Below are 26,039 nucleotides of genomic sequence, written 5' to 3' on the forward strand. Positions count from 1 at the left end.
GTGAGCCCCTGTTTTGGGGAGAGGTGGTTTGGTTTTGAGGCTCAGTGTCCTGGGTAACTGGTGAGAAGGCTGATGGTGGTCCTGGAGCTGTCTCAATGCCTGGAGCTGTCTCCGTGTTAAACAGCAATTCAGGGACTATCAGCCCTTTTGTTACACAGATTCTCTTCTTTTTTCAGAAATACCCTTTCTCTAACTCCTCTTCCCAAACTACTCTGGAGTATTCAGTTACTATATTCACACAGATCTTTAGGAATATTGTTATATAACACTGTCAAATAATGAATATGTAATTCTATTAATATGATGCACGTATTATATATATATATATATATCTGCATGTATTTAACACTGAGCAGACTCACAGAATCACTGAATTAGTAAGGTTGGAAGGGAAGGCAAAGATCTTGGAGCACAGGAGCACTTTGCTGATAATTTGTTTTGTTGTTGTTTTATATTTAAAGCTGGAAGAATAGCAGGATTCCTGTTCTTTCAACTGCAGGCCTGAAATTCCCAAACCGGAGCTGAATGTTTTAGTCCCTGACAGGAGCACACCCTCCATGTGTGTGCCAGGGGACACACACAAGGCCCAGATTTACTCAGCATTCCCGCTTCTTCCTAGATCTCCATCTGCTGGCAGATGTGCCTTTCAAGTGGGGGTGCTTTGGAAAGGAAGGAACAAGAGAGAGCATGTGAAAATGTGCAGCAGCTGCCAGCTGGGCTCCCTATGTATATAATTATATTTATACGTGTGCACAGCTATATTTATATATGTGTATATAGCTATAGTATAAATGTCTAAAGTTATAGGATAATTATATTTTCATATATAGTTATATTGATATATGTGTATAGTTATGTACAGTTATATGTGTACACAGTTAGATGTACATACACGTAGTTGTAGGCATATTAATATTTCGTAGGTGTATCGATACTCAGATAAGTATATGGATATTTAAATAGATAACTTGACATTTTATACTGAATCTGCAGTAAGTTTTTTTAATAGAAATGGGGGTTGATTTGCATTTTCTCTGCGTTTTAAATTGTAAATGACCGAGTGTTGTAGTTGAAAACATCCTTCGTGTTTCAGTAGTTGCGGCTGTCACGACAAATCCCCTCAGCACAGCGACAAGTTTACAAAAGAGGGGGCCGACTCCTCCTTTGCACCATTTATCCATTTCCGCGAGCGTCGCACCGCCGCTCGCTGTCCGCTTCCCCGGCCCGATCCGCTGCTCCCGGCGGCTTCCCCGGCGCCCTCCGGCATCCCCGCTGCGGCCCGCAGCATCCTCCACCTCCCGGCGGAATTCCAGACCTCTGACATCAGCCCGACCTGGAACCTCCCCGAGCCCGAGCGCGGGGGCGATGGGCAGCGCCCCGCGGGGCAGCGCGGCCGGCCCGGAGCGGCGGCCGGGGCCCGGCGCGGTGTCCCCCGCCCCCGCGGGCCGGGGCGCTGCAGGCGGGCGGGAGGGGGAGCCCGCGGCCCGGCCGGGGGCGGCGGCTCGGCTGCTCCACCCGCCCGTGTCCGCAGGTACGAGCGCCCGGCCGGCCCGGGGCTCGGCCGCCCGCCCCGCCGGGACCTTCCGCAGCCGCCGGAGCCGCGGGAGCCCCCGGAGCCCCCGGAGCCCCCGGAGCCCCGGTCCGGTCCCCGCCCCGCCGCCCGCGCCCCCGGCAGCGGCTCGGCCGGCGCTCGCTGCCCATGTGCCAGCCCAGCCCGCCGGCCGCGCCCGCCGCCACGGCCGGTGCCCGCCTCCGCTGCGGGGACGCCGCGCTTGGGAAGCTTCCCGGAGCGCGGGGGTGCAGCGCAGCTCGGCCGAGTACATGCGGGCACTTCACTTGCAGCCATGCCTGTCCCGGGAGCTTTCTGGCTGTTCTAATTTTCTCCCTTTGATCTCCCTGGATCCTCTTTCGGGCTGTAGAGCTCCGCTTGCACCTACCTGCCTGCTGCGTGTGTGCGAGAGAGAGAGTTTGCTTCTTTTTTTTAATACTTTTTTACGGTTACAAATTCCAATTTTTATTATTTTTTTTTTTTTTAAGACCGAGCCCAAACATCCTCAGAGCCACATGGTTTTGTTAAGCTACTGGAAGTAACTTTTGCCTGGGATTTACAGCAGCATTCCCTCCCGGCCCGGCCCCTGCGGACTCCAGCAGGCTTGCTGCCTAACAGGTTTGCAAAGCTTTTTTTTTCCTTGTAAATCTCCTTTTCTCTCCAGAGCCGTGCGATCACTGTAACTTCATTTAAATCGAAAACACTTTCTGTCTTAATTCTCCCAGTTATGAAGACTCCTCGATGCGTTTCATGTGACCTTTGGGCAGACCGTGGAGCTTTCTATTTTATTTTGTGGGGCCTTGAGTCGGGATCCTCGTAAGGCGTGCTTGGAAGTGGTCATACCGGAACTCGGGCGCGCACAGAAATAGTGCCAGAGAAACCAGATACGCCGTAACTTTCTGCCTGATACCTGTTGGGCTTCGTGTCTAAACTTCGGCAGTGTTTGGGGGCCTTTTTATTTCTTGGGAACTTCCAGCCGTGAAGAGGAGCTCTCTGTTTTATTAATTACCTTCGAGAACTCTACCCGGAGTCAGACTGTGAGCATGGGCTTCTAAGGGAAAAGTAAAGCTCGTCTCCAAACTTGAATGAAGCGCTTCTGGCATGTGGGAGATGGAAGGGATCAACTCCATTTGGAAGGGAACGGTACTGGAGCGAGCCTTCTTGTCACCATAAATTCAAGGAATGCCGCCTGCCTAATTTCTGGGAAGGATACCAATCGCTGCGCATAACATTCAGCTTATGCTGTGGGAATGCTGGCAAGAAGGTGAGGTGTCTCTCGAGGGTATTTGGGATGGATATTTTGGACCTGTGGATCTTCCTAACTCTTGGCCAGGAGACAGGAGGCCTCCACATCCGCGGGGAGACCTCCGTGTGCCTCATCTCCGTGGGACCGAGGAGTTCCTAATGCTCCCTGTGCACCCGAACTGACTCCTCGCTTACAACCTGTTTCCTTGATCCTTCTGGATTTATCTGCCGGAGGAGAGACTCACAATTTAGGATACTGGGCTGGTTTTTTGGTTTTTTTTAGTTAGTTTGTTTAAAATATGCCTGTGAGCTCGCGGCGGCCTCTGAGCACGTGGCACGGGGCGAGCGGAGCGCGGATGGCGAGAGCCGGGGAGCCGCGGTGAGCGAGCCCCGCTGTGAGCGGAGCGCCGGGAGCGCCGGGCCCGCCGCGCTGAGGACGCGTTCCCGAGCGGTATGAGCGGCCCGAGCCCGCTGCTGGTAGCATGAGTGCTGGCCCCCAGGTGCAGCTGGCTGTCCTCTGGCCTTGGCTGCTCATGGCGACCCTGCAGGCAGGACTGGGCCACACCGGGCTGGCGCTGGCGGCGGCCGTGGAGTCGGAGCGGGCGGCGGCGCAGAAAGCCATCATCAGGGTCATCCCGCTCAAGGTGGAGCCCATCATCCTGGAAGGGGAGTTCGCCAGCGTCGCCGAGGTGACTCCGGCCGAAGGGAAACTGCTCCAGGTAAGAGCAGCGGTGCCCGGTCCCTCCCCAGCCTGTCCCCTGTCCCTCCCGGCTGCCTCGGCTCCCGTGTCCCGGCGTGGAGCTCTGCATTGGTGCCGCGCTCCGTGCGCTGTCCCCGGGCTTTGGCCACCGGGGCCGGGGAGCGGCGTCGTGCGAAGGCTGAGCCTTCCTTCGGGGCCGAGCTGCGCCTCGCTGCTGCTGAACTGTGCATGTGCTCGGCTGAGTCCATGGAGATTATTTCGTATCTTAATTGATGTTATAAAGCTGAGTGTGTCAAGTCACATGTCGGGATGTGAAACATCCGACAGAAAACAGGACTGGTGTTTTTCTCTCTGAAATTCATGAGGTTTTCCACACTCTCTGCCGAGGTCGGGGTTCAGTTTGAGCTCCAAAACCCACCCTGGCTGTGGCCACCAGGATCCCTGGCCCTGCTTGTTGTTGCCTGTACCTGGAGGGTGAATGTTACCTACACAGGAGCTCCAGTGGTGGCACCACCAGGTATTTTCATAGATGAATTACTGCTGTTCTCTGACCTTTATTAACGGGAGAGTGTCTCCACACCTGGGTAGGAGGTGCAGGTGCTGCACAGCCAGAGCTGAGCCATTCACTGAACAGATCCATCTCCTGCACACGCTTGAGTTTGGAGCTTGGTTTCCTGACACCTGGTGTGTTTTCTCTCCATTCTGTGGCTCATCTGCCGTGCTTTATTCCTGAGAACAAAAAAAAAAAAAGACAAAATAGCCTGTGTTAGTATTAAGTCTTAATTTTCTTCTGGATTTTTCCAGGACTTTCCAAATGGGATATGTTGAAATCTTAATTAAATTTGTAATCTGGAAATTTAAATAAAAGTAATAAATTTTGTGTAGTTTTTTAAGAAGAGAAGGACAGTTGAGCCAGCTTTAGAACATGGTCAGCTGTCTGAAAGTAAACATGGACAGTTAGTGACATTAATAAAACCTGATTTTCCATGTCTTTTGAACTCCTTAGAATGAAATCTCTGCTATAAAATTATATTATCAGGCTAAAAAATATCTGAGACAAATGTACTCAAGGTCCTCTTCTGTTGTGAGGCAATGTCCAGGAAAGTCAATATTTATTCCTTACAAAAGCTGCAGTGGTGTTGCAACCGAGCACAAAGTATAGAGTAGGACCTTTTGGAAATGGGAGGATGATAGCCTGTCCTGAGGGATGTGTGGAGGTTTCTAAGCAAATGAAGCAATGCCAGGTGGGAATTTTGTGCCATCACAGCAGCATCAAGCAGGTGTTTGCAATAAAAAGCTGTGAACAGTGTCCAGTTTCATCCTTTAGAAGTCATCCCCCAGATGGAGCGGGCTGGGGAAGCTGTAATGCAGCCTGTTGAGTTTGGGCACACAGACACTGAGCTGGCCTGGGTGTGTTTCAGGCTCTGACTGTGCCCCTGTGTGTGCTCAGCTGAGCTCCTGCCCCGCATCCCCTGGAGCCAGCGCGGGCTTTGGGGCGGCAGCGCTGGACAGGGGGTCAGGCTGTGCCTCCTGCAGCAGGATGTTTGCCCGGTGCCAGGCACTGCTGTGGCTTAGCCAAGCGTACCTGTGACCTCTCCTGCAGATCTCAGGCTGTGCTTTCTAATTCTGCTGCTAAACATCGAAACTTGGCCGATAAAACAACGTTTAGAATTGTTTGGGTCCTGATCCAGTACCGGGTTCTTACCTCTGGAAAGAGAAAACACGAAATGGGGACGTAACACTTCAGGTACAAAATAAGTGAGAAATCAGTGGGACAAATACTTTTCAGTTTGCTTTTAGATAGTGGGATATTAAACCCACCAGAATCAGGCTTTATTGGGGCATCTCATTTTGCACATGGCTGTCAACACCCCAATCTTGCAAAAACGTCGGGCCACATGCTTAACTTGGATGTCCCTGGAACTCCTGCCTAATAAATAAACCTAAAGCTGTGCAGACATACCTGCACAATTGCTTCTTCAAATGTAGTTTAGCAACATAATACATTTAGTTATTGAGTCAAGAAGTGGGGCTCTTACAGCATTTTTGGAAGGGTCTTGGTTATGTCAGGCTCTGGAAGGTGCAGTCAGCCTGTCCAGGAGAACACAGACTGCAGAACTTAGCTTGGAACAGAGGCATGGATGGCCCAGTCCTGTTTCCAAAGCAATATTCTCTTCCTGCAGAGGTAGAACAGGATTGCCCAAGGATCAGTATTGCAGAGTTGACCCTGTAGTCAAAGTCACGTTCTCTTTATTATGACTTATAATTATCTTCATAGTGCTCTGGTCAATATATTTTTAGAAATGCATTCTTAATTTAATACAGAAAACCCTGCATGTAAATGATGGAGGCTCACCAAAGGCACTTTTTCCAGAATGTTTTCCTGGTTTCGTTTCTCCTTGCCCCATTTTCCAGGATCATCTACAGCAATGGACTTTGGTTGTGTTACATCTTAGAAGCCAACTTTAGCAATCTCCTCTCTACCTACCATAAAAGAGCCCCAGTGTTGAATTCCCCTCTCAGCCTTTGCCCCTGTGAGTGGTTTTGTGGGGAATCTCTGTATTTCCATTGCTGCCCAGTGGGTGAGCAGGAAGGTGCCAGCAGCCGCCACCCCTGCCACTGTAACCCTGGCACTGTTCCTCTGGCACTCCAACCCTGCTGCTGCTGCTGCTGCCGTGTGATGCAAAGGGAGAGGAATTTCTCAAGCAAGCAGAGCCACTTAAGCCTTTATAGGTCAAAAAAGCAACACCTCAGACTTCTTGCAGAAATCATCTCCAGGCTTGTGCAGTGCTCCAGCTTGTTCAGGGAGCACCTGCTCGGAGCATTAACTCTTGCTGGACGCGGGAAGCACCTGGGTTACTCACTGGCAGTTTCCAAATTAGAAATTTAGGTTTGGAGGTTTAAATCAGGAAGGAATCCTTCCCTGGCAGGGTGGGCAGTGCCTGGCACAGGTGCCCAGAGCAGCTGGGGCTGCCCCTGGATCCCTGGCAGTGCCCAAGGCCAGGCTGGACACTGGGACAGGGGAAGGTGTCCCTGCCATGACAGGGTGGCACTGGATGAGTTTGAAGATCCCTTCCAACCCAAACCATTCTGGGATTTTGTGATCTCTGCTAGGCCACTGCAGGAGCCTGAAAACCTGGCCCTTTATTACAGATGGAGGAACCAAAGCTTTTACACAAGTAGGAAGGAACGTACATGGAACTTACCAACAATGGACAATCCATGAGCAGCTCAGGATTTGACATGCCCTCGAAATTACAGTTCCCATGGCTGTTTGCAGATGAACTCCCTTTCACAGAATTGCTATAGAGATTTTTCAGCTTCTTTTTTTGATACTTCTGCTGCTCTGTTGGCTGACTTTTCAGGAATAAGTCTCAGTTTCCTTCTTGCCCTTGACTCAGTCTCCACTCTGGAGATTGGTTTGATGTTGGTTTGAAGGTAAATAGGAAAATAAGGAATGTCTTGGAAAGAAAAGGAGAGTCACTGGAGAGAGCTGAGAGAAGATTCCTCTAATTTGAGTTACAACATGTGCAAATCTTATTGTGAAATAAAAAAATCTTTATGTTTAAGATCTAGTTCATCACTTACAGTCTGGTTTAGGACAGTTCAAGGATGATCAAGATTCAAGGGTGCATTATAAAAACTGAGCATTAATCTCTCTTTATTTGAGTGTGTATAACTCTCATCTTCTACACAAGGGAAAGGATGATTTCCTTTAGTCTGTGCAGAGTGGTGGTGGCTGGTACAGTCTAGTTCCAGGGTATTTGAGAAAAAGTGTTAAAAGTTTGGGAAGAGCCCCTATTAATGATATTTAAAAAGAGATGGATAACCTCACATTACTACAGGGAGGGCAAAGTGATCAGCATTCCCAATCCCTTCACCTGCTGACACAGAGAATTCCAGTGCATGTGTGGGACAGTAGCACAGTCTTACTGGGCAGGCAGTGTGTAGAACTAGTTTTCCCAACATCCATTATTTCATTGCAATTTCATTCCATTTCTGTGCAAACTCAGCAGTTTCATAATGAGGGGATTGTAGGAGAAAGTCAAGTTTCACTTACCCACGGAGTGCAGTGTTTTAACTTAACACTTCAGGAAAAAACCTTGAAGAAAATAAAATCAAACCTGAAAAAACCCACAGAAAAAGCTCCCTAAAGGCTCTGAACCCCCAAACCAAGGATTATCCTTCCTCCTCTCCCCCCTGAAAAATAATTATTTAAAAAACATTCAAATTGATCTATTTAGGATGGATTGAGTGAGAATTGGAGGAGGAGGAGCCTGAATTGCCCTTTTTTTTAGGTGGCATGTACCATTCAGAGGGAGAAAATCAATCACAGGTCCAGTTAGAGGAGGAGGGTTCAGAAGAGCAGTGATAATTGGCCCTTGGAATTGCTGTAATGAACGCTCTGGGATCACCCTGGACAAAGGAGACTGTTCCCAGTGCTGCAGTGCACTTGCAGCTGGAGTTGGAATCACCTCTGCTCCCAGAGGTTTCCACTCCCAACCCGTACCACAGTAAATACCTGAGCAGTCTTCTTACTCCCAGCTCCTGCATCCACAAAAGGATGTTGGGTGCATAATGTTGACAGAGATCAAAGAAGTGGGAAAGTCGAACCAAATGATAATGGGGACTTAAATGACATGTGAATAAACTGGTCAGATAGCACAGTGTGAGGCAGTTCAAAGGAGCAGTTTCTGCCTCTTGGAGCAGCTCGTACTCAAGTTCACAGACTTGACTTAGCGTTGATGTGCCAGAGCTGCCTCAGAAGCAGCAGGAATGGAGCCACTTGGCCTGACTGCAGCACAATAAAAATGGGTGCCCAAGGACCAAAACGTGACTCTGACACAAACCATTAACGGGAAATTGCACTGAAACTCTGGGAGGAATGGCTCCTACAGAGGAAAAAACCCATGTTTTTACATAGCACATGGATACTGCTCAGGAAAGGCTGAGGCATTTGGAAATGTTTAGCCTGGAAAAAAGAAGTTCCAGAGTTACCCAGTCGTGGCCTTCCAGTACCTGAAGGAGCCAACAAGGAAGAGGGAGAGAGACCATTTACAAGGGCCTGGAGAGACAGGACACGGGGGAATGGGTTCAATCCAAAAGACAGTAGGTTTAGATTAGATATTAGGAGAAAGTTCTTCCCTGTGAGGGTTCTGAGGCCCTGGCACAGGACTGGGGCTGTCCCTGGATCCCTGGCAGTGCCCAAGGCCAGGCTGGATGGGGTTTGGAGCAGCCTGGGACAGGGGAAGGTGTTCCTGCCATGGCAGGGGTGGAACAGGGTGAGCATCAAGGTCCCTCCCAACCCAAACCATCCTGTGATTCTGTGCTACATGGAAGTAGAAGCTGTCTTGGGGAACACATGAAGCAGTGACTCAAAAAGCTGTAGTCACCCAGCACAGGGACATTGGTGGTGTTGAAGAAACCATTTGGCTCAAGCAGATCTCTTAGAAATTTGACACAGAGTATGAGTTGGCAGTGTCCAGTGTAACCCACAGTGTGGATTAGTTGAGTATTGGTGCAGGATTTAAGTGTAACTGGAAGGTCAGCCATTAAAACCCAGATGCAGAGTGTGAACCTCAGTTAGAGCTGGCTGCTAGAAAAGGTCGATCTCAGAGGCTGCTCTGAACCTCCACCCCTCTCCTGAGCGTACACAGAGGCTGAGCTGCAGCTTTCCATGGTGTGTCTTCTCCTTTCCTCGCCCTGAAAACATGGGACAGGAAGCTGTTCCCTGTTGAAGGAGTTTAAAGGACTTTAAACCTAAATCTCCCAGCTTCCCAGTGCACCATCTGGTGCTGCTTGTAGTTGCAGTTGAATTATTTATGAGGGTGGGTGCAGATCCATGGTGAACTGAAGATTCTCGGCGCTGAAAAGGTGACAGGTCTGGTGGCAGAGATCTGTGGTCAGGAGACTGAACCCACAGCGCTGGGGTGAGTGACAGTCAGTAGAGGACATCTGGCCATGCTCAGGCCCTGGAATACATCCAGGGAACAAGTGGACATTTCCCAAAGATAAGCTGGCAGAGGGGTGAGATTACAGGAGGGAGCCTGGCTGCTGTGGTGCTTGCAGGCTGCAGCCAGGCTCAGTTTGTGGCTGAATGGTTCTGAACCATTACTGAATTTTTTTTCTGTGCCTCCGTGAAATGAAAGCTTTGGTGGGCATTTCCTGTGGATTGAGGAAGGCTGTTCTGAACTGCATGTGAATTCATTATTTTTAATCGAAAACTTTCAGAATTGTCAAAGAAATACAAATTACACCAACTCAGTATGATCAAAGAGGGCTCCGTTCTATCAGGCTGGATTTTGGACAAAAATTGACATGCATTTTTATTTAATATATCTCAGTGGCTTCCCATGCAGAAAAACATGCCTGAAAGCATAAAATGTTCACAGCCTTGCATAAAAGCTTTCTGTGGACTTTGTCCAAAAGTCACAGTATGAAAACAAGCAACTTTTAACCTAAACTGAGAAAAGTAACAAGTGCAATGGGAAACGTGCAGTGTAGTTTGACCTTCAGGTCTATCATCTTCAGTGTCACGACAGTCTGTGTTGCAGGGACTGCCAAGAGTCAAATAAGTGAAATTTTGGGTTATAAACAAAGCAGAAATGTAAAATGAATCTCAGTACGAGGGACTATATCACACCTGAGTGATGCACATTCATATTTTATTACCTTTTTGGTATTCCCTCCGTTCAAGGTCGAGCTTGGCTGCAGCAGGACAGGTGTAAAGTAGACAGAAGTGGTGCGGATGGTCATGGTGGTCTCTTCTGTCTTTGAGTTCTGTGATTTATTACTTAGTTTTAGTACCTGTTTATTGTTCCCCTTATTTCCTTGGCTGTAAAGAACAGGAAGCACGGCACAGCCTTTCATTTGCCCACAACACTCTCAGGCTGCATTAAGGAATTGTAATCACATCTCATGCTTTGGAGCTTTGGGCCTGCTGCCAGCACAGCTCAGCCGGGAGTTGGCCAAGAGTTGTCTTGGGACCTTTTCATCTTGTTTTAAGGAGCATCAAAGATTGGCCTCACCTCAGAGCAAGGCATTCAAACATGTAGGTCAGTGTTCAAAGGTAGGAGAGAGAAGACTGGTTTGGATGTGCTCAGGTTGTGTGGGTTACCCCGTGCCGCCGGATTTCTGTGGAAGACTCTCTTCCCCCCTGCAGCTACCCCGTTCAAATTATCTGAAATTTTGGGTGTGTATCCTCTTCCTGTGCATGTTGAGATCTGAATCATCTGCCTAAATCAACGGATGTATTCTCACCTTGTCACTTCCCCATCCCTGAAGGGGCTGGTTAAGGGCATTAGTGGCCCTTTGATCTCTCTTTTGTTCTCCATCTCAGTAATTTGGTCTCCAGTGATCAAATGGGTTAATCTAATGCTTATTACTGTGCTCAGCATCAGGGTAGTGGCAGAGATGCACTGGATTGTCAAACACAGCAGTTCTGACTGGGGAGTTGAGTAAATTCCTCTGGCTGTAAACTCTGTGAAACAAATTAAAAGCTTTTGACTGAGTTTGGTTATGACATGTTACCTCTGAATGTAAGTAAAGCAGTTTGGGGATTAAATTTGCTTTGTTTTGGTAAAAGGTATGTGAATTCTAATTCAAAATTACATGGAAGGTTAGATTTTAACTTCTACTTCCAAAGCTCCTCAGCAGCTGTTTCCATGGGGTGTTGGTGCAGAGCTGTTGGTGTAGGGGGGACACGTCCATCGCAGAAGCTCGGCGAGGATGACCCTGGGATTGAGTTGATCCAGATGTAAAAAAGGAGCAGCACTCCAGTCCTGTTAGAGATGTGAAACAGTTCTGCTTACAAAGGCCAACAAGCTGAAAAACAGCAGGGCAGGCACAGTGAAGACACTGTCTAGAGAGGATATGGGGTGATGACCACGTAGCAGAGCAGAGGAGACGAGTTTGAGGGAGTGACTGGAGAACCTTGGTTCTTTCATTAGTTGAGTTTTTGCAGGATCCTGCACCAAAATGTTGTTTTCCCATTGTTTAAATATAGGGAGTGTCTCTAAGGATATGAAAGGCAGCTGAGAGAGTGAATGGTGATGATTCCTGTAGCTTCCTGTGGGTCCGTTTGAATCAGAAGTTAAATCTGAGCAAGTTGGTCACTTTACACATCTTTACCATCCAGTGTAGAGATACAGCTCCAGGAACCCAGCCTTGACTGCTTCTTAGAGTAGTGAGAGAGTTTGTGTTACTGCTCCAGTCCTGAGTCCTGTTCCTTGCAAAATGATCTGAATAACTTTTTATTTACCTTTATAACTTTATTTATTTATTCAGGTGGTTCTATTCCAAAATAAGCGGAACCTCCCCAAGATCCTGAGGGAATTCTGCTTGTGATGCTGTTCCTTTGCTCCCTGAGGGTTCTGTTGGATGGCACTCCTGCAGCTGTGCTGTGGGTGCACATTGTCCCTGAGTGTCAGTGCTGGAGACTTCTCTCCAAACATTTCCCTGGGGCCACCAAAATCCTCCCCATTACCTTCTGTTTCACCTGGTCTCCTTCACATAACATACTTCAAACCACATAGTCCCACTCTGCTCTTTTTTTTTTCCTCATCTGCTCTCCCAAATGTCTTTTTTTAATCTTTTATAATTTTCATCTGGCTTGGAATGATGGTTACTCTGGTTGCTTTTCTGTATGTGCTGTTCTTGTTCAGTAGCAGTTCACAGAAGGGTTTAGGCTGTTGCCTGTCAGCGTTTGCTTCCAACACTTCGCTCTCCTCAGAAAGATAATCTGGTCTTTCCATTGCCTCCTTCAGAGGACCTCTGACTTCTCTCTTGTCACTCCAGGGGACCAGAAGCTGCTGTTTGTAAACTTTGCACAACTTCTCCATGAGAGAAGCACGTCAGATTTGAGTGATGCACAAACCCCACGTGCTTGTACAGCACGCAGCCCGTATGTTAAAAAAGATCATCAAATAACTTTTGTTGGCTTTTGGTTGAGAAACCACCATTTCATCATTTCTGGCAGTTGCACCTGGTTGTGGCTTGAGTTGCTGGCAGCTCTTTTCTTCGTGTTCTTTCTCTGGCTGCCTCTTCCATGGTCGCTTTCTCCACAGAACAAACTGGGGATGCCTTGGCCTTTTCCACACCCTCATTCAAAATCCTGCTTCACCCTGGGACAGTGACAATCGTGTGCTTCATTCCTGCTGAGATGTTAAGAGGCCAAAATTCATCCCCAGTTGTGTTTTAATTTAGGAAAGGGTGACATGAAAACAAATGAGGTCATTCAAAAGAATCTGAGAGGGCAGCTAAGAGTTACATTCTGTGCATCAAAGTGTTTGAGGACACTACAGCAAGAACTAAGATAAAATGTGCCTCTCAAGAAATACCTGAAAAATGAAAAAAGCATATCAAAATACCTAAATATAAGAGTAAAAAAGTATATAAAAGCATCCTGGAAAAGCAAAAATTAGAAAAATTTCTACTACAAATTAGAAAAATTGGAAATTAATTATCAAAAATTAGAAATTAGCCTAGAAAGTTAGAAAAAATTAAATTAATTAGAAATTAGAAAATTATAAATTAGAAAAAAAATTTTTTTTGAAAAAAATAGAATTAGAAAATTCTATTATTAGAATTAATATTAGAAATTAGAAATTATTAGAAATTAGAATTAAGAATGAATTTAGAATTAGAAAAAAGAGGAACAGCCTAAAAATACATGAAAAGAGTGAAAAGACAAGAGAAATAACTTGAAAATGGTAATGCTGGATTCTCTTCAGTCATCAGCAGAAAGCTCACCTGACAATTGTTAGGCTCTATAAAAAAATCTAAAAGTCTGAAAGCTGTGCTTAGGACAGCTAAACTCCCAGCAGAAAAATGAATGCAATTCTCCCTGTGCTTTCATGTGTCTCAGGCTGAAATGTCTGGAGATGAGATGGTGAAGAAGATAGGTACAATCACCATTATCAGTCGCTGGCATCAGGTGGTATTCACCCAGGGACTGGGGAGGATGAAATCACTGAGCTATTAACTTGTCCATGAACTCTTGTTGAAAATCCCTAGAAGGTGGCTGATGGGATTCCCGTGTTTTTCTGAGCTCCAGTTCATCCACAAAAGCCCAGAGCAGTGCGTTGTAAAATGATAAGTTGATAGAAATTATAACACAGAGTGTTAAAAGTGGATGTGAAGGAGTCAACAGTGGCATCAGTTGGGCAGGTCTGGCTGAATTTCCCAAATGCAAAGACCTCCAGGATAACTCATACGTGGATTAAGAAGGAGGCTCCTGGAATTCCATAAATAATGGAAATAGAAGAAGCAGGTGGAGGCAGTAACTGGCACGCTTTCCCTTTGGAAGGAGCTGTGTGTGCTGTAGCTGTGCTCTCCCAAATGTTGATGAGAATTAACTAAGCACTAACAGGAGCGCTTAGTATGTTCTAGAGCTTTACATGATCTAATTAGAAGTAATGAAGACAAGGTTTATCTGTGAATCATTGCATGACCTTGTGAGACCAAATACTTCGGGAGGACAGGGAGAATCAGTCATCTCTCCACATTCAGGTGATGGGCTCTCATTTGCCCATTGCCACAACTGCGTACTGTGATTTTAGCAGACTGGTCCTTGTCAATGTCAGCTTGGCATGTAGTGGTTGTAATGAAGACAAAGGGAATATTAGCAATGAAAATGAGAGAATAAGCCAGAGGATCTCTCTGAGCTTCTGTGGAAATCCCAGGTACACCTGGATGTACCAGCTCTAAAAAAGCAGTAGCTGTATTGGAAGATGCTTGGAGAAAGACACAGGGATAAAAGGAAGCATAAGATGTGTTTTATCCGAAGAACAACAAACTGGACTAACTCTCTTCTGGCAGCTGAAGGGTGATACAGAGAAGATCCACAGAGTCATGAATAGGGATTGACTGTTAGTTTCTATCCATATGAAAATAATGGGGCATCACGTGAGGCTGCAAAGAGTCAGCTTCAAAGGGAAGTGCTCTTCACTCACTGCACAATTAACATGTACAATCCCTTGCTGCAGGAACTGCTGTGGATGCTGAAAGTTTATGGAGGTTCAAAAACCACTGGAACTAATGAATGGGAGAAGGCTCCATCAATGGCTGTGAAATAACTGGTCCCAGCTTTGCCTCGGGGAGTCTATAAAGTGTTGGAGGCTTGGAGAATACCTGGGACAGAAGCCCTACAATTGTTATTTCCTGTTTGTCCTGTTATTTCTCCTTCAGAAATCTGCTGTTGGCAACTGTCAAGGCAGAGATGCTGGGCTGGATGAACCTTTGGTTCCCCTTCCCAGATAAGGTTTCTTACGTGTTTTCCTGAGGTCGTACCTAAGTTTTGCTGGAGCCAGAAAATAGCCCTTCTTTTCCCCCAGTGACCCCCAGACATGGACAGAGAGCTTGGTTTCCTCAGACATTGATGTCAAACAGAACATCTCCTTCTGTCTGCCCAGGACCAAACCCCCCAGGAGACCTCTGTCCATCTGTGTGATGAGCTTGCAGGTAAAGAGGTGCAGTGGCACTGATAATTGCATAACATCCTGTATCAGGAGATGTTGTGATACTGCCCAAGCCTTGTGCCTCCAGCCATCAGTAAATTCCATCAAAGGTCAAGTGGTTCAATGGCCTCTCCAGAGGATGGCTCCATTGCTGGTGTCTGCATGGCTGTGGAGCTCCATGAAACTCTCCACCGCTGCTGGTGCTTTCAGCAATGCTCAGATCAGGCAGACTGTGGCTTGCAGACTGCTCTGAAGTGCTTCAGATGCCCTACCCACTTACTGTGAGAGAGAATTACTGTGTGGAGTTACCCCTCGTGTGTATGTGGACTGTCACTTAGAGGAGAAGGAGATAAAGGGATGGTAATTGGTCTGTTTGGAGATGTACAAATCCACATGAACTACTCTCCCTGCTTCCACTGGAGTCTTGTTCTTGGGGTGAATTTTTGGCCCACAGTGGGAGTCTGTCCCTGCTTCCTGTTCTGAGCACATACACATTGGAAGTGTGCATCCCAAAGAACAGCTTAATGCTGGGAACATCTTCCTTCTTCCAGCAGGACTGGGAACCTTGTGCCATGATTGCTGAAATCAGGGGGAAAAAGGTGGAATGAAACTGGTGCTTTGGGTGGCCATAGTGCAGACAAGATGAATGCAGAAGTGAGGCTAATGTTTCCATGAGGACAAACTTCCTTGTGTTTGTTTAGTTCTGTTGACTATGTTGAGAACTTTGAGAGATTTTTAATACTTTCTAAACTCCGGCTAAGTATCTGTGTGAACATGGGCTTAAGGAGGTAGGCTGAAAAACTGTGGATGTTTTGGGAGTGTTCCTTTGCTTCCCTGAAAACTCCTCTGGAGCCCAGGTGAAAGCTGCTGAATCTTAAGACCTTTGAAGATTTTTTTCTTGCATGTGTGTATGTTAGCACATATTTGAAGGGTGACTGTTTTATTGAATTGTGTCTCGTCTGTGTCCTAGTGGAGGGGTCACATTGCCTGGAGAGGTCAGTGATGGTTTGGCTGCCTTGTGGCCACGCAAACCAGTCCATGGTTTGGGTGTTTGTTACGGATTTCCTTTAATTCAGTCTGGCAATTCCTGTGATCTTCGATCTCCTCATCTGAATTGTACCCAGAGGTTCACATCTGACCTTTTGACCATGATATCAGTCTGGCAGGCTATGTTAATTTGTTATTTCATCATGATATTGTCCTTTCATTGACCTTTGGTTGTTTTCAGCCGGTGCTTTCACTGTACAGGTCCCTTATCCTCTGTATTTTCTGAGTTCTTTGTTCTTGGATTCTGTTCGTTTCTGAGACTGTGCCTGGTCACACTAAAATGTGCATTTCTCATGTGGAAGAGACATCAGAGCTGGTGGCAAGCCTTGTTTCTGACACTGTGATGGTGCAGGACTTGGTGTTTGTTATCTGCAGTGAGATTTCCACAAAGAATTAATTTGAATTCCTCCATTTGATTGACTTTTCCAGTTTGTAGCTGAATTATTCATTAAGCAAATCTCTACCAAACTCCCTTTTCTCTCTCCAGCTGAGAAATGAAACATCTTGGGGTAAAAAATGAACTGAAAATCCTGTTTATCAAATGTCTCTGTAGAACTTTTTCTGTTACGCAAAGCCCAGTTCAGTGATCACCCAGTGAGTGCTGGTGGAGGGGGAGAACTCTGAGTTTCAAAGTAATTTCTTTTTCATCTTTAAATTTTGATATTCAGTTGTGTTTTGCCAGAGTTCAGAGTAACTTCAGGAACTGAACTGTCTTTCAGATACATTTACAGGGGAAATGTATCTGCCATTTCCACTCAGACTGTACCTGTAAGCTGATATCTTTGGGGTTCTCTGAGCTTCACTAGTTTGTTTTGCTTTGTTTCCAACCATGTTTTAACGAGATAAGCATCTCGCCGTATTTTCCCTTCACTTCACTAATTGCCTTCTCTAGTGACCCATTTCCTGTGCTCTTCTGTTCAGGTATGAGACCTCTGTGCACAGCCCATGTACCCCAGTGCATAGAGCCCTCACTTAATCACGTTATCATCTCAGGTAATTCATTAAGAGCTCCTCAGAGCGGCAAATGGAACAACAACAAAAAAAGCACTTATTTCTCTCAGTTTCCTCCCCAAAGACACAACCCTTGTAAACAGAGCTGCTGACCAGATGCCTGGAAATTTGACATCATCAGCCACTGAGGTGGGAATTGAACTTCTTTCAGGTTTTCCAAGTTCTTTCACTGAAATAATTTAACCCCTGAAAATTCAATCCAGCTGTTATCAACTGAGTGTTTGCCACTGTTTGGATGTGCTGCAGAGCAATAAAGAAAAAGACATGGGTTTGAGTATATGTAGGGCTCAAACCATAAAGTGATTTGTAACAAAAACACACTAATTGAGGTTCTACATCAAAGAAATAAAGAAACTCTGTCTCTTGAAGCCAGATGTGACGTGTTCTCTCAAAAGGAGCTGACCAAGCATTCAGGTCTATTCTGCATCCTCAGAGCTCATGGTCATGATCTTGCGTGATAAAAATCCTGGATAATTGTGATGCAATCTTCTCAGGAAGCAGGGGGATGGCTGCCTTGCAGGAAGATGGAAATGCAATGTACTTTTACCTGCAATTGGCTGGAAGTTCAGGCTCAAATGAGAAATCAAGGTTGTAAATTCAGATAACTGAACAAAAGTCAAGTTGATAATGCTTTTTCTCCTTATTGCCTGGCAATACTGTTTTGGTCGTAGTGGGATGGTGTTGGGTGGGTGTTTGTCTGGGTGTGGAGCCAGGCAGACACAGATTTCTGTGTTCATCTTCCTGCCCCCGAGGTGTCCAGGGGCTGCAGAGGGAGGTGAGCGAGGCTGAGCTGCCCCAGTCCAAGGGCAGCAGGAGAGCGACCGCTGCTCTCTCAGGGAGCCTCCCCCAGAGGTACCCACCATAAACCCAGCCTTGCTAAACTGCCTGATCGGTTTAGTTACTTGACATCAAAGCCTGCAGCCAGGTTTAAAAGGGGTATGAAAGCCCAGGCCAAGAGTTTAATTCTGTAGCAGCTCTGCTGCCTTTTTTCCCCCAGCAATAATAACCCCCTTTGTCCTCGCTGGTACTGAATCTCCTCTCTCCCAGCACCGAGCCATTTCACCAGCAGTTACACACAGGGCTGGTCCCAGCTCCTTGCTGTACAGGACTTCTCTCCTTTTTCCTTAACTACTGCATTCCCCTCTGGTACTTGCTGTGCCCTAACTCATCCTTCACTTGCTGAGACCCCAAGCCTTGTGAGACCCTTTTCCAAACCTGCCCAACTCATTACAACTGCAGCAAATGCTCAGTTTTTACTTGCTGGGTTCATTTTCTGATGTTTGCATGAGCTGAATGAGTTCATGGAGGAGTCAAGGACGGGATGAGCAGTGGGGAATGTGTGGCCGGGAGCATGGGAGGAGTGGGCGCTGTTGGTGTCGTGTTGCTTAATAAACCATCCCCTGGGTAGCCTGGGATCCTTCATGCGAGTCTTCCCAATCAGTCTGAGATTGGATAATTTGGTGTCATTTGGTAAGATACTGTTTCATCTGCAGATTCTGTCACCTCATTCATTTACCCTTTCCCAAGTAATTTATGACCATGCTGAAATGCTCTGCATGGGAACTTCCTGACTTCCTCCGTGGTGCCCCACGATGCAAACAATTAATGTAGCTTTTTTTGCAAGTATTTTTTGAGGGCATCTTTCATTCCCTGAGTTATTTGTTGGCCACAGAGACTCACTAATAGACATCCTGCTTCTAATGTGTTGAAAAAGGCTTTATTGTTTTTATGGGATCCCCTGGCATGTTTTTCTCTTTTGACCAGTCTCCTTAACTTGCCAGAATTACAGTCCTTGCTGTTCTCATCCTTTGGATTCAAGCTCCATTTTTCAAAGGTTTCCTTTTCTTTTTGGTCTTCTCCTTTCCTTTATTATTCACTGTTGGGTTTTGGGTCCAATGGTATAAATTTACTCCAAGCCTCCAGCAGAAAATATCTCAGTATTTTCTGTATAACCCAAAAACATTTTGCCTTTTAATTTGTTTTCTAAAATGTTTTTCCAACTACTTTTCTTATTCTTAGGCCTTAAATTGTTTGAGAATGTGTTATTTATTTATTTATTTTTCCTACAAATAGGGGAATTTGAACATAATTGCCACCATTTGAGAAATAATCTGTCTTCAACCAGCCCCCCTGTGCACTATCCAGTATTGCATCTACTTTGGAGGTCGCTCCAAACTTTTCCGTGAGGAATTTGATAAAGATACCAAAATCTGTCTTTCAGTCAGACTTCAATACATTTGCCCTGCCTGTATGGCCATGATTGAAGTCACCCATTAATTCTGGGCTGCCCAGGGAGGTTTGGAGTGCCAGTCCCTGGAGGTGTCCAAGGAAAGCCTGAACGCGTCGCTCTGCTCTGGGCTGGGGACAAGGTGGGGATCGGGCACAGCTTGGACTCCGTGGTCTTGAAGATTTTCTCCAGCCCCAGTGATTCTGGGATTCTGTGGTTAATACTGTGCTTTTCTACTTTTGCAACCTCCCTCACTTGCCTTTGACTTTCTTGGTCTCTGGCATCACCACGGAGAGGTCATCAGTTGGTAGCTTTGGTATTTTTTTTTCTATACTGGCATGGAATTTAAACCTGTAGATCTTTGAAACTGTTTCATGCAATTGAATATATTTTAGTGCAACCCACTGTATTATTCCTGCATCTCTGTTACCAGAACAACATCTGAATTAACTTCTTTACCTTGAATTTCCCAGGTGCTTATGAAATTAATTTTGTAATTTGAAAGCAGGCAATTTGGTTTACCCATCTTAACTTCAGGCTTGGGTTTTGTGTTTGCAGTACAGGTCAGTATTTGTATATTTGTAATATAGATAAGAACATATATAATTTTTTATATTTATATATTTATGTTTTGTGTTTGCAGTACAGGTCAATATTTATATAGTTATTATATATTTTTATATATTTATACATACAGATGTATGTAAAGATATATATACACATGCATATGTATGTATACGTTTACACATACATGATATACATTTATTCACCAAACCAGAAAGGTTTGGTTTGGGAGGGACCTTAAAGATCATCCAGTTCCAAGCCCTGCCATGGGGAGGGACATCTTCCACTACCCAGGTTGCTCCAAGCCTGGCCTGGAACTCCTGCAGGGATTATTGATACCCAGAGCATTCTTCTGTGAGGTATCAGAGCAATATTCAGTTTTTTAGGTGCAGGGATTAAGAGACAACTTTTATCCCCAAATAACAGCTATGAATATATAAAATGGCTTTAGGGCCCTGAGGAATCGGTGTGGTGTGGGGGTACTGCTGGAGTGGGCACTCCAGGAGCTCTGGTGCCTTGGGAAGGGCTCCCTGGAGTGCCTGGCCCAGAGCTGCTGGAACCAGGCACAGATGGAGGCAGCAGTGGAACATCTGCAGTGCTTGATCTCTGCAAATGTTCATCAAAGTCTGAGCAGGCAACAAGTTTCCTCTTGTTGTGTCCCGGTTGGATCTCGCTCGCAGACAGCACGCCACGATCCTCATCTTCCCTCGCATCCTTCACTCCAGCAGCAGCTTTCCCGAGCCTCAGGCACCACAAGCTCTGACTCATTTACTTAATATTCCTCTAATGAAACTGCCCAGAGCTCTGGACCTATTCTCCTCCAAAACAATCCTTCTCCTCCCTATTCTTCCACACCCTTCACTTTCTTCTCAGCTCCTGTTTCAGTCCTGATCAGACTTTACCTGAGCTCCCTGAGCAGACTTTCCCTTCCATTCCTTGCCGGAGCCCTCATGTCCTGCCAGCCCAGGGAGGGTGTGAGTGGCAGTGGAGGGACCTGGTGACCTTTAGAGCAAAGCCAGGAGGGTGAGAATCAAGCAGGAGTTTCTTCAGCCATGGTGCAGTGGGGAGAGAGGGATGGACATCCCGCTGTCCTCCCCACCCTGGGTTTGGAGAGGACTCTGGGTGGCTGGAAGCTGCACTGATTCCAGGGCGTCTTTCACTGTGGCAGGGGAGCTGGGACAAGCACAGGTGTTTCTTCCAGAAAGGATGGGAATAGCAGAAAAGGCTGAGAATGAGAATTCTCCCCTGGAGCTCTCTGTTCTGATTGGGTGGGCTGGAGGGCACTGGGATGAGCAGAGCCCCAAGCCAGGGGCTGCCACCAGAGTCAGCCAGACAGCAACTGTAGAAATTCTTGCCCAGCCTTGTTGAGGCTCGTAATTCAAAGGTGACAAGGTGGTAGCATTCCTGGAGTCTTGATCTCTTGATTTCAGGACCTGAAAATCCCAGGTAGCAGCCCCAGACTGCTCAAGGGAACCTGGCCAAAATGCTTTTTCTCTTTTTGTGGAATTTGCATCTTCCAAGATCTACCTGAGACACCCCCAGGCATCTCCCAGAGTCTTTTCATCTCTGATTTAGGCACTGGATATCCTGGGTAGCAGTCCCAGACTCTTCCAAGGAAGTAATCTAAAATGATTTTTCTCCTTTCATGGAAACCTCATCTTCCAGGGTGCACCAGCTGTCTCCAGGAGTCTTTGCACATCTCCTCTTGGGAGCTGAGATCCCAGGTAGCAGCCCCATACTCCAAGGAGGTACCCAGGGGGCTCTTTCTCTATATAAAGTATATAGTGTATTTCTATAAAGTATATAGAGTACTTCTCTGTATAAAGTATATATGGAAGCACTGCATGAGAGGCTGTGGAAGCCTCTCTGGAGGGAGCAGAGGGAGAAGGGAAACATAGGGGGAACCAGCACAGCCATGGGTTTTCCTGGGTTCATTTGTGGGACACAAATGGTGCTGGGATGGATCTGTGCCAGTTGTGCTGCTCAGGATGGCACAGCTGAGTCCAGAGGTGCTGGTGGGCCTGTGGCATTACACGTGTTACCTGTACTAGGATGCAGACTGGCAGGGGAACTTCAAACCATTCTGCACTGTTGGTGTTTTGGTGGTTTGGAGTTTTTTCAGCATTTGTTACTTTCAGTAAATGAATGAAATGTTATTTTCGGTAAATTTCAGTAAAATCCAGAGCAGGAATGGCTGCCCAAGGAATGATGTTTCTGCCTAGGGCTGGAAAACATGAAACCTGTGGATATGGCTTGTCAAGCTCAGTGTTGATAAACAGATTCCTTGCTCCTAAGGAGCGTGTCCTGTCCATCCTCAGGATGTCTTTTTAAAAGTGTTGCTATGGCATCTGCAGAATGGCTGCACCCAGGGCAGAGGATTTGGTGGGGTATTGGTAAATATCAAATATTAGGTGGGTGGATGTTCCTGCCCAAATCTGGGGTCATTGCGTGGAGGATTTCTGCCTCCTGAGCAGCTCTGAAAGATGCACAGGGTGGTTCTGAGCAGGAGGAGAGAAGGATTTGTGTTTGGGTGGATGGTGGGGCTGCTGAAGGGCACATGGGGCAGGTGGGTAGGGGGGTGATGGGGAAGAGCTTTGGCTCTGGAGGAGGGCGTTAATGGGGTGAGGAGGACAAGGTCTGTCGAGGGGTGCAGATGGGAGGAGCAGAGCCATTTCCTGCGCTCGAGCTGGAGGCTGGTCCTGAGCAAGGCCAGGTAGGCGCTGCTGAGTGTTGGAGCTGCACACACAGAGCTCTCCTGCTCCCACAGCCTGTACAGACAGGCCCGTGCTCCTCAAAGGAGGGATCGGATTCTTGCCCTCCGGGGCTTTCCAGCCAGCTCACAGTTCAGAGGAGTCCTTTCTTTCTCCTGCTGTTCACGCCCTGCAAAGAATTTTCTATCAACAAAAGAAATTGTTTTATAATCAACTTGATGTTCATCCCCAGTTCTGGGCTTTGAAGGGGGTTTTGAAGGACCAGGGAAATGGAGCTTGGAGGTTGTGGAAGCAGAGGACAGCACACAGTGGCACAGCCCAGCTGGGATGGGACGGACAAGGTTTGGGGACACTCCAGAGCCAGAGAAACTCTTGGGTGCATTTCTGAGAGTGGGACAAAATGCAAAGCAAAGGAATAATCGCTGGAAGGAAAGCACTGGGGGATCCCCTGTGTGTGCCATGGTAGGCTGAGAAGACTTCTACTCCTGCAAATTTTCTGGCTGGATTGAAAGTCTTTTGGCTGCTTCATGGCATGAAGGTCCTTGAAATGTTGTTTGTAGCTCAGGCTGTACCTCAGCCAGTATGACCATGTCAAACTCAAAAGGATTTTCTTGGAACACTGTTATCATTCCAGGGAAAAACCAGTCCTGTTAAACCCTACTTGATGGCAGCACTGTCGTGAACCTTCTCAGGTCAGGCTGGGCAAAAGAACTGTTTTGAATTATCTGACCATGCCTCAGGCTTTTGGAAAGCAGCTGTTATGTCCCTTTGCAGTACAGGTGTCCCTGCCTGGGTCTGCAGTTGTGGAGTCAATGTTTTTTAGAGAAAGATGGAAGGAAACATGGTCTGCTTCAGGAGCTGGACTCGGTTACCTGACTGGTTTTCTTGGCTTCCATGAATGTGTCCAGAAGCCAGTGAGTTTGGAAAGAAATTTTTTTGTGCTTATGAAAGGCAATTTTTAAATGTCAAAGTTGAAAGTACTTTTTCTTAGTAAAAAAAAAAAAAATCATCACTGAACCATCCCAAGCTGGCTGGGCATGAAACTGCCAGAGCAGCTGAGCTGAATTCATGGCATCTTCTGGAGGATTTTTTAGGGATTTGAAAGGAGTCCCATGTTAGTGTTGTATCTCCTAGGCAGGAGCTCACACTGAGCAACACACCACAGTCTTTAAGCTGTTTGTATCCAAATTGTTTGGTTACTTAATTCTAAATGGACCACATCCCCATTTTCAGAGGAATTGCCACATCGTGGTGCTCTGGAAGTGTCCTATGGCACTCGATTTACACCAGCTAAATAGCAGTGGGGTCAGTGGCCAGCTGGCCACTGAGCAGGAAACCAGATGCCAACAAGAATGAAGAATTTTCCATGGAAGCTGGAGTGTCTGACAGCACTGGAAGCTGTGAGGATGGATCAGCCTACAGGGTATTGACCATGGAGATGGCTCTCGGTGTTTGCTGCCAGTGCTGATGATCCAGGGAGCAGATGGCACATGGATTCATCCACCCCATTGCTCACTAAGCCGATGAGTTTGGCTGAGGATGAGGGAATTTGATACAGCTGTACAGAAGCAGCATCTCTGCAGGTATCCCAAAGCATGAGAAACAGCCAGCCCTGGACAGATGTCTGGGAGAAGCAGCAGTGTTTGGGAATTCCCTGGCTCCCCGCAGCAGAAGTGATTGATGGGAGCTGGGAGATGCTGGGATGGTACATGAGGAGTGGTGTTTGGGCTGTCAGGCTGCCCACGCTGCGAGGGGAGCTGTGGTGAACAGCGCTCTCAGAGTGGATGTGAGGGATTGATCCCGGAGCTGGGAGAGAGCTCGGGACAAGAAGAGCAGGAAGGTGGGGCTGTGCTGTTCTCCCTCTCGACTAGATTCAGTGAGGAAGGACACTTCCAGCTTATTTCTTGGTATTAGAGGAGGATTTGAATGCTCCTGCAGGAAAAGTGCCACCCCCACTACCCCAGAGCAGTTTGTCCAAGTTGACCTCAATGGTTTCCTGCCAAAAATACCTGTGAACAATAATGAGTTGTTAATGATTTATCCCTGTGTTCTCAAGTGCTGCACTGATCCTGAATACCACAGAAACCATTGGGGCAGGCTCTTAAGGTTTTGGCTACAATGGCTTTTTGTCCTTCTCCCAGCACAGGGATGCCAGTTGCATGAGGGAACTAAAGGCTCAGTGTACTGGGCAGTGTAAATGCACGTTGTTCAGTGTGACTTCAGGGAATATTGGTGGGAAAAGGAACTGCATTGGATCAGGGGAGATATCAACTGAGCTGGAACAAAGGATTGTCCCTTGCAGAGTTTGCAGAGTGGTGAGCAGACACCAGCAGGTTCCCCGTGGTGCCAGCGAGGCACAGCTGTACAGAGTGTGCTCTCTGCAGATCTCCCTTGTGTGGACCTGGCGTGCCTCTGGACATGGGATCCAGCACAGCAAGCTCTCTCCTTCCCTTGGAGATCCCTGCCATTTTCCCAGGCCATCAGGGCAAGGGTGTGGAGGTTTTACGGCACAGAGGGGTGAGGTACCACACCAGGAAGTTCTTCCCTGTGCTTCCAGCATGGCTGTGCAGTAAGCCCAACTCAGCCGTCCTGTCTTGGGAATGGGAGCTCAAGATGAAAAGTAGAAGACAGAGAGAGAGAATCTGTGATTGCAACAACCACCTCCACCCTGCAGAACCAGGAGAAAAGGCATCATCCCAGAGCACAGGGCGCAGGATTGTGTCCAGATGGGTCTGGAATATCTCCACCCCCTCCCTGGGCAGCCTGTTCAGGGCTTGGCCAGTGCCCAGCGAAGAAGTTCAGCCTCATATTCAGGTGGAACTTCCTGGGCATCAGTTCCTGCCCAAGTCACAGGGTTATGTCAATTTTGGGTCTGACCGTTTGGGCCTGTGCTGAAATTCTTGTTTCTGCTTAGCATCTGAAGATGCCAGTCAAAGAAATTTTCAATCAATTTGACTTTTGCTGTTTAAACTGGTGCTGCCCAGGTGTTGTGTGGCCTCAAGAAGAGCAGTGAGTGTAGGTTGGAAGTGAGGCAGGAGTGCGAGCCAGGCACCCCATCTTTGGTTCCTCCTGCAGCAGCAGATGAGCTCAGCATCCCCAGGAGCCCGGAACTGCATTCTCGGCATTCCTGCAGCTCCTTAGATGTCAGTGATGTCATCGATAGCAGCCAGGGAATTGCAGATCCTAGAGGGCCTGAACTCATGTCTTAGCAAGTAAGCGTAGGAGGAACCAATTTCTGTCGTGTACTGCGCTGTACCAGCAAGTTTCATTGAATCAAATCACAGCAAATGTATTTGCATCTACATTTCTGGGAATACAACAGTGTCCAACGAGAGAGACTCGTGTCCTCCACCAGCCACTTGCTCATCCATACCACAGAAAACTACAGCTTGGCAGTAGAACAGCAGGAAGCCGGTGCAGAGTGAGATTGAAAAGCAAATAATTTATTCCTTTAGCTGTTCACTCTTTGTCCTTGTGCCCAGAACCTGCTGACATAAAACATATTTCAGGACAGAGCTGGCATGGAGTG

The 26,039-nt window shown here is 47.1% G+C and overlaps 1 protein-coding gene across 4 annotated transcripts in view; it reads left to right on the forward strand.

The window, feature by feature from the left end:
• Positions 1 to 1,728: 1,728 nt before the first annotated feature.
• The window catches only part of RNF43 (ring finger protein 43), a 44,960-nt gene continuing 20,649 nt past the window's right edge, over positions 1,729 to 26,039 (forward strand). For 3 of the 4 annotated variants that reach the window (XR_015774445.1, XR_015774443.1, XM_088066243.1), the window contains exons 1-2: positions 1,791 to 2,167; positions 2,275 to 3,513. Coding sequence is in view for 1 of the 4 variants with exons in the window: in XM_088066243.1 (XP_087922369.1) it covers positions 3,277 to 3,513 (237 nt within the window). In the remaining 3 variants the exon portion in view is untranslated. Of the gene's footprint in view, positions 2,168 to 2,274; positions 3,514 to 26,039 lie in introns of all 4 variants that reach the window. The other variant, XR_015774444.1, reaches the window with a different exon arrangement.

This window comes from Pseudopodoces humilis, chromosome 23 (assembly GCF_049639895.1).
Source record: "Pseudopodoces humilis isolate 2021_Gansu_Grassland_sample_001 chromosome 23, ASM4963989v1, whole genome shotgun sequence".
NCBI classification, from domain to species: Eukaryota; Metazoa; Chordata; class Aves; order Passeriformes; family Paridae; genus Pseudopodoces; species Pseudopodoces humilis.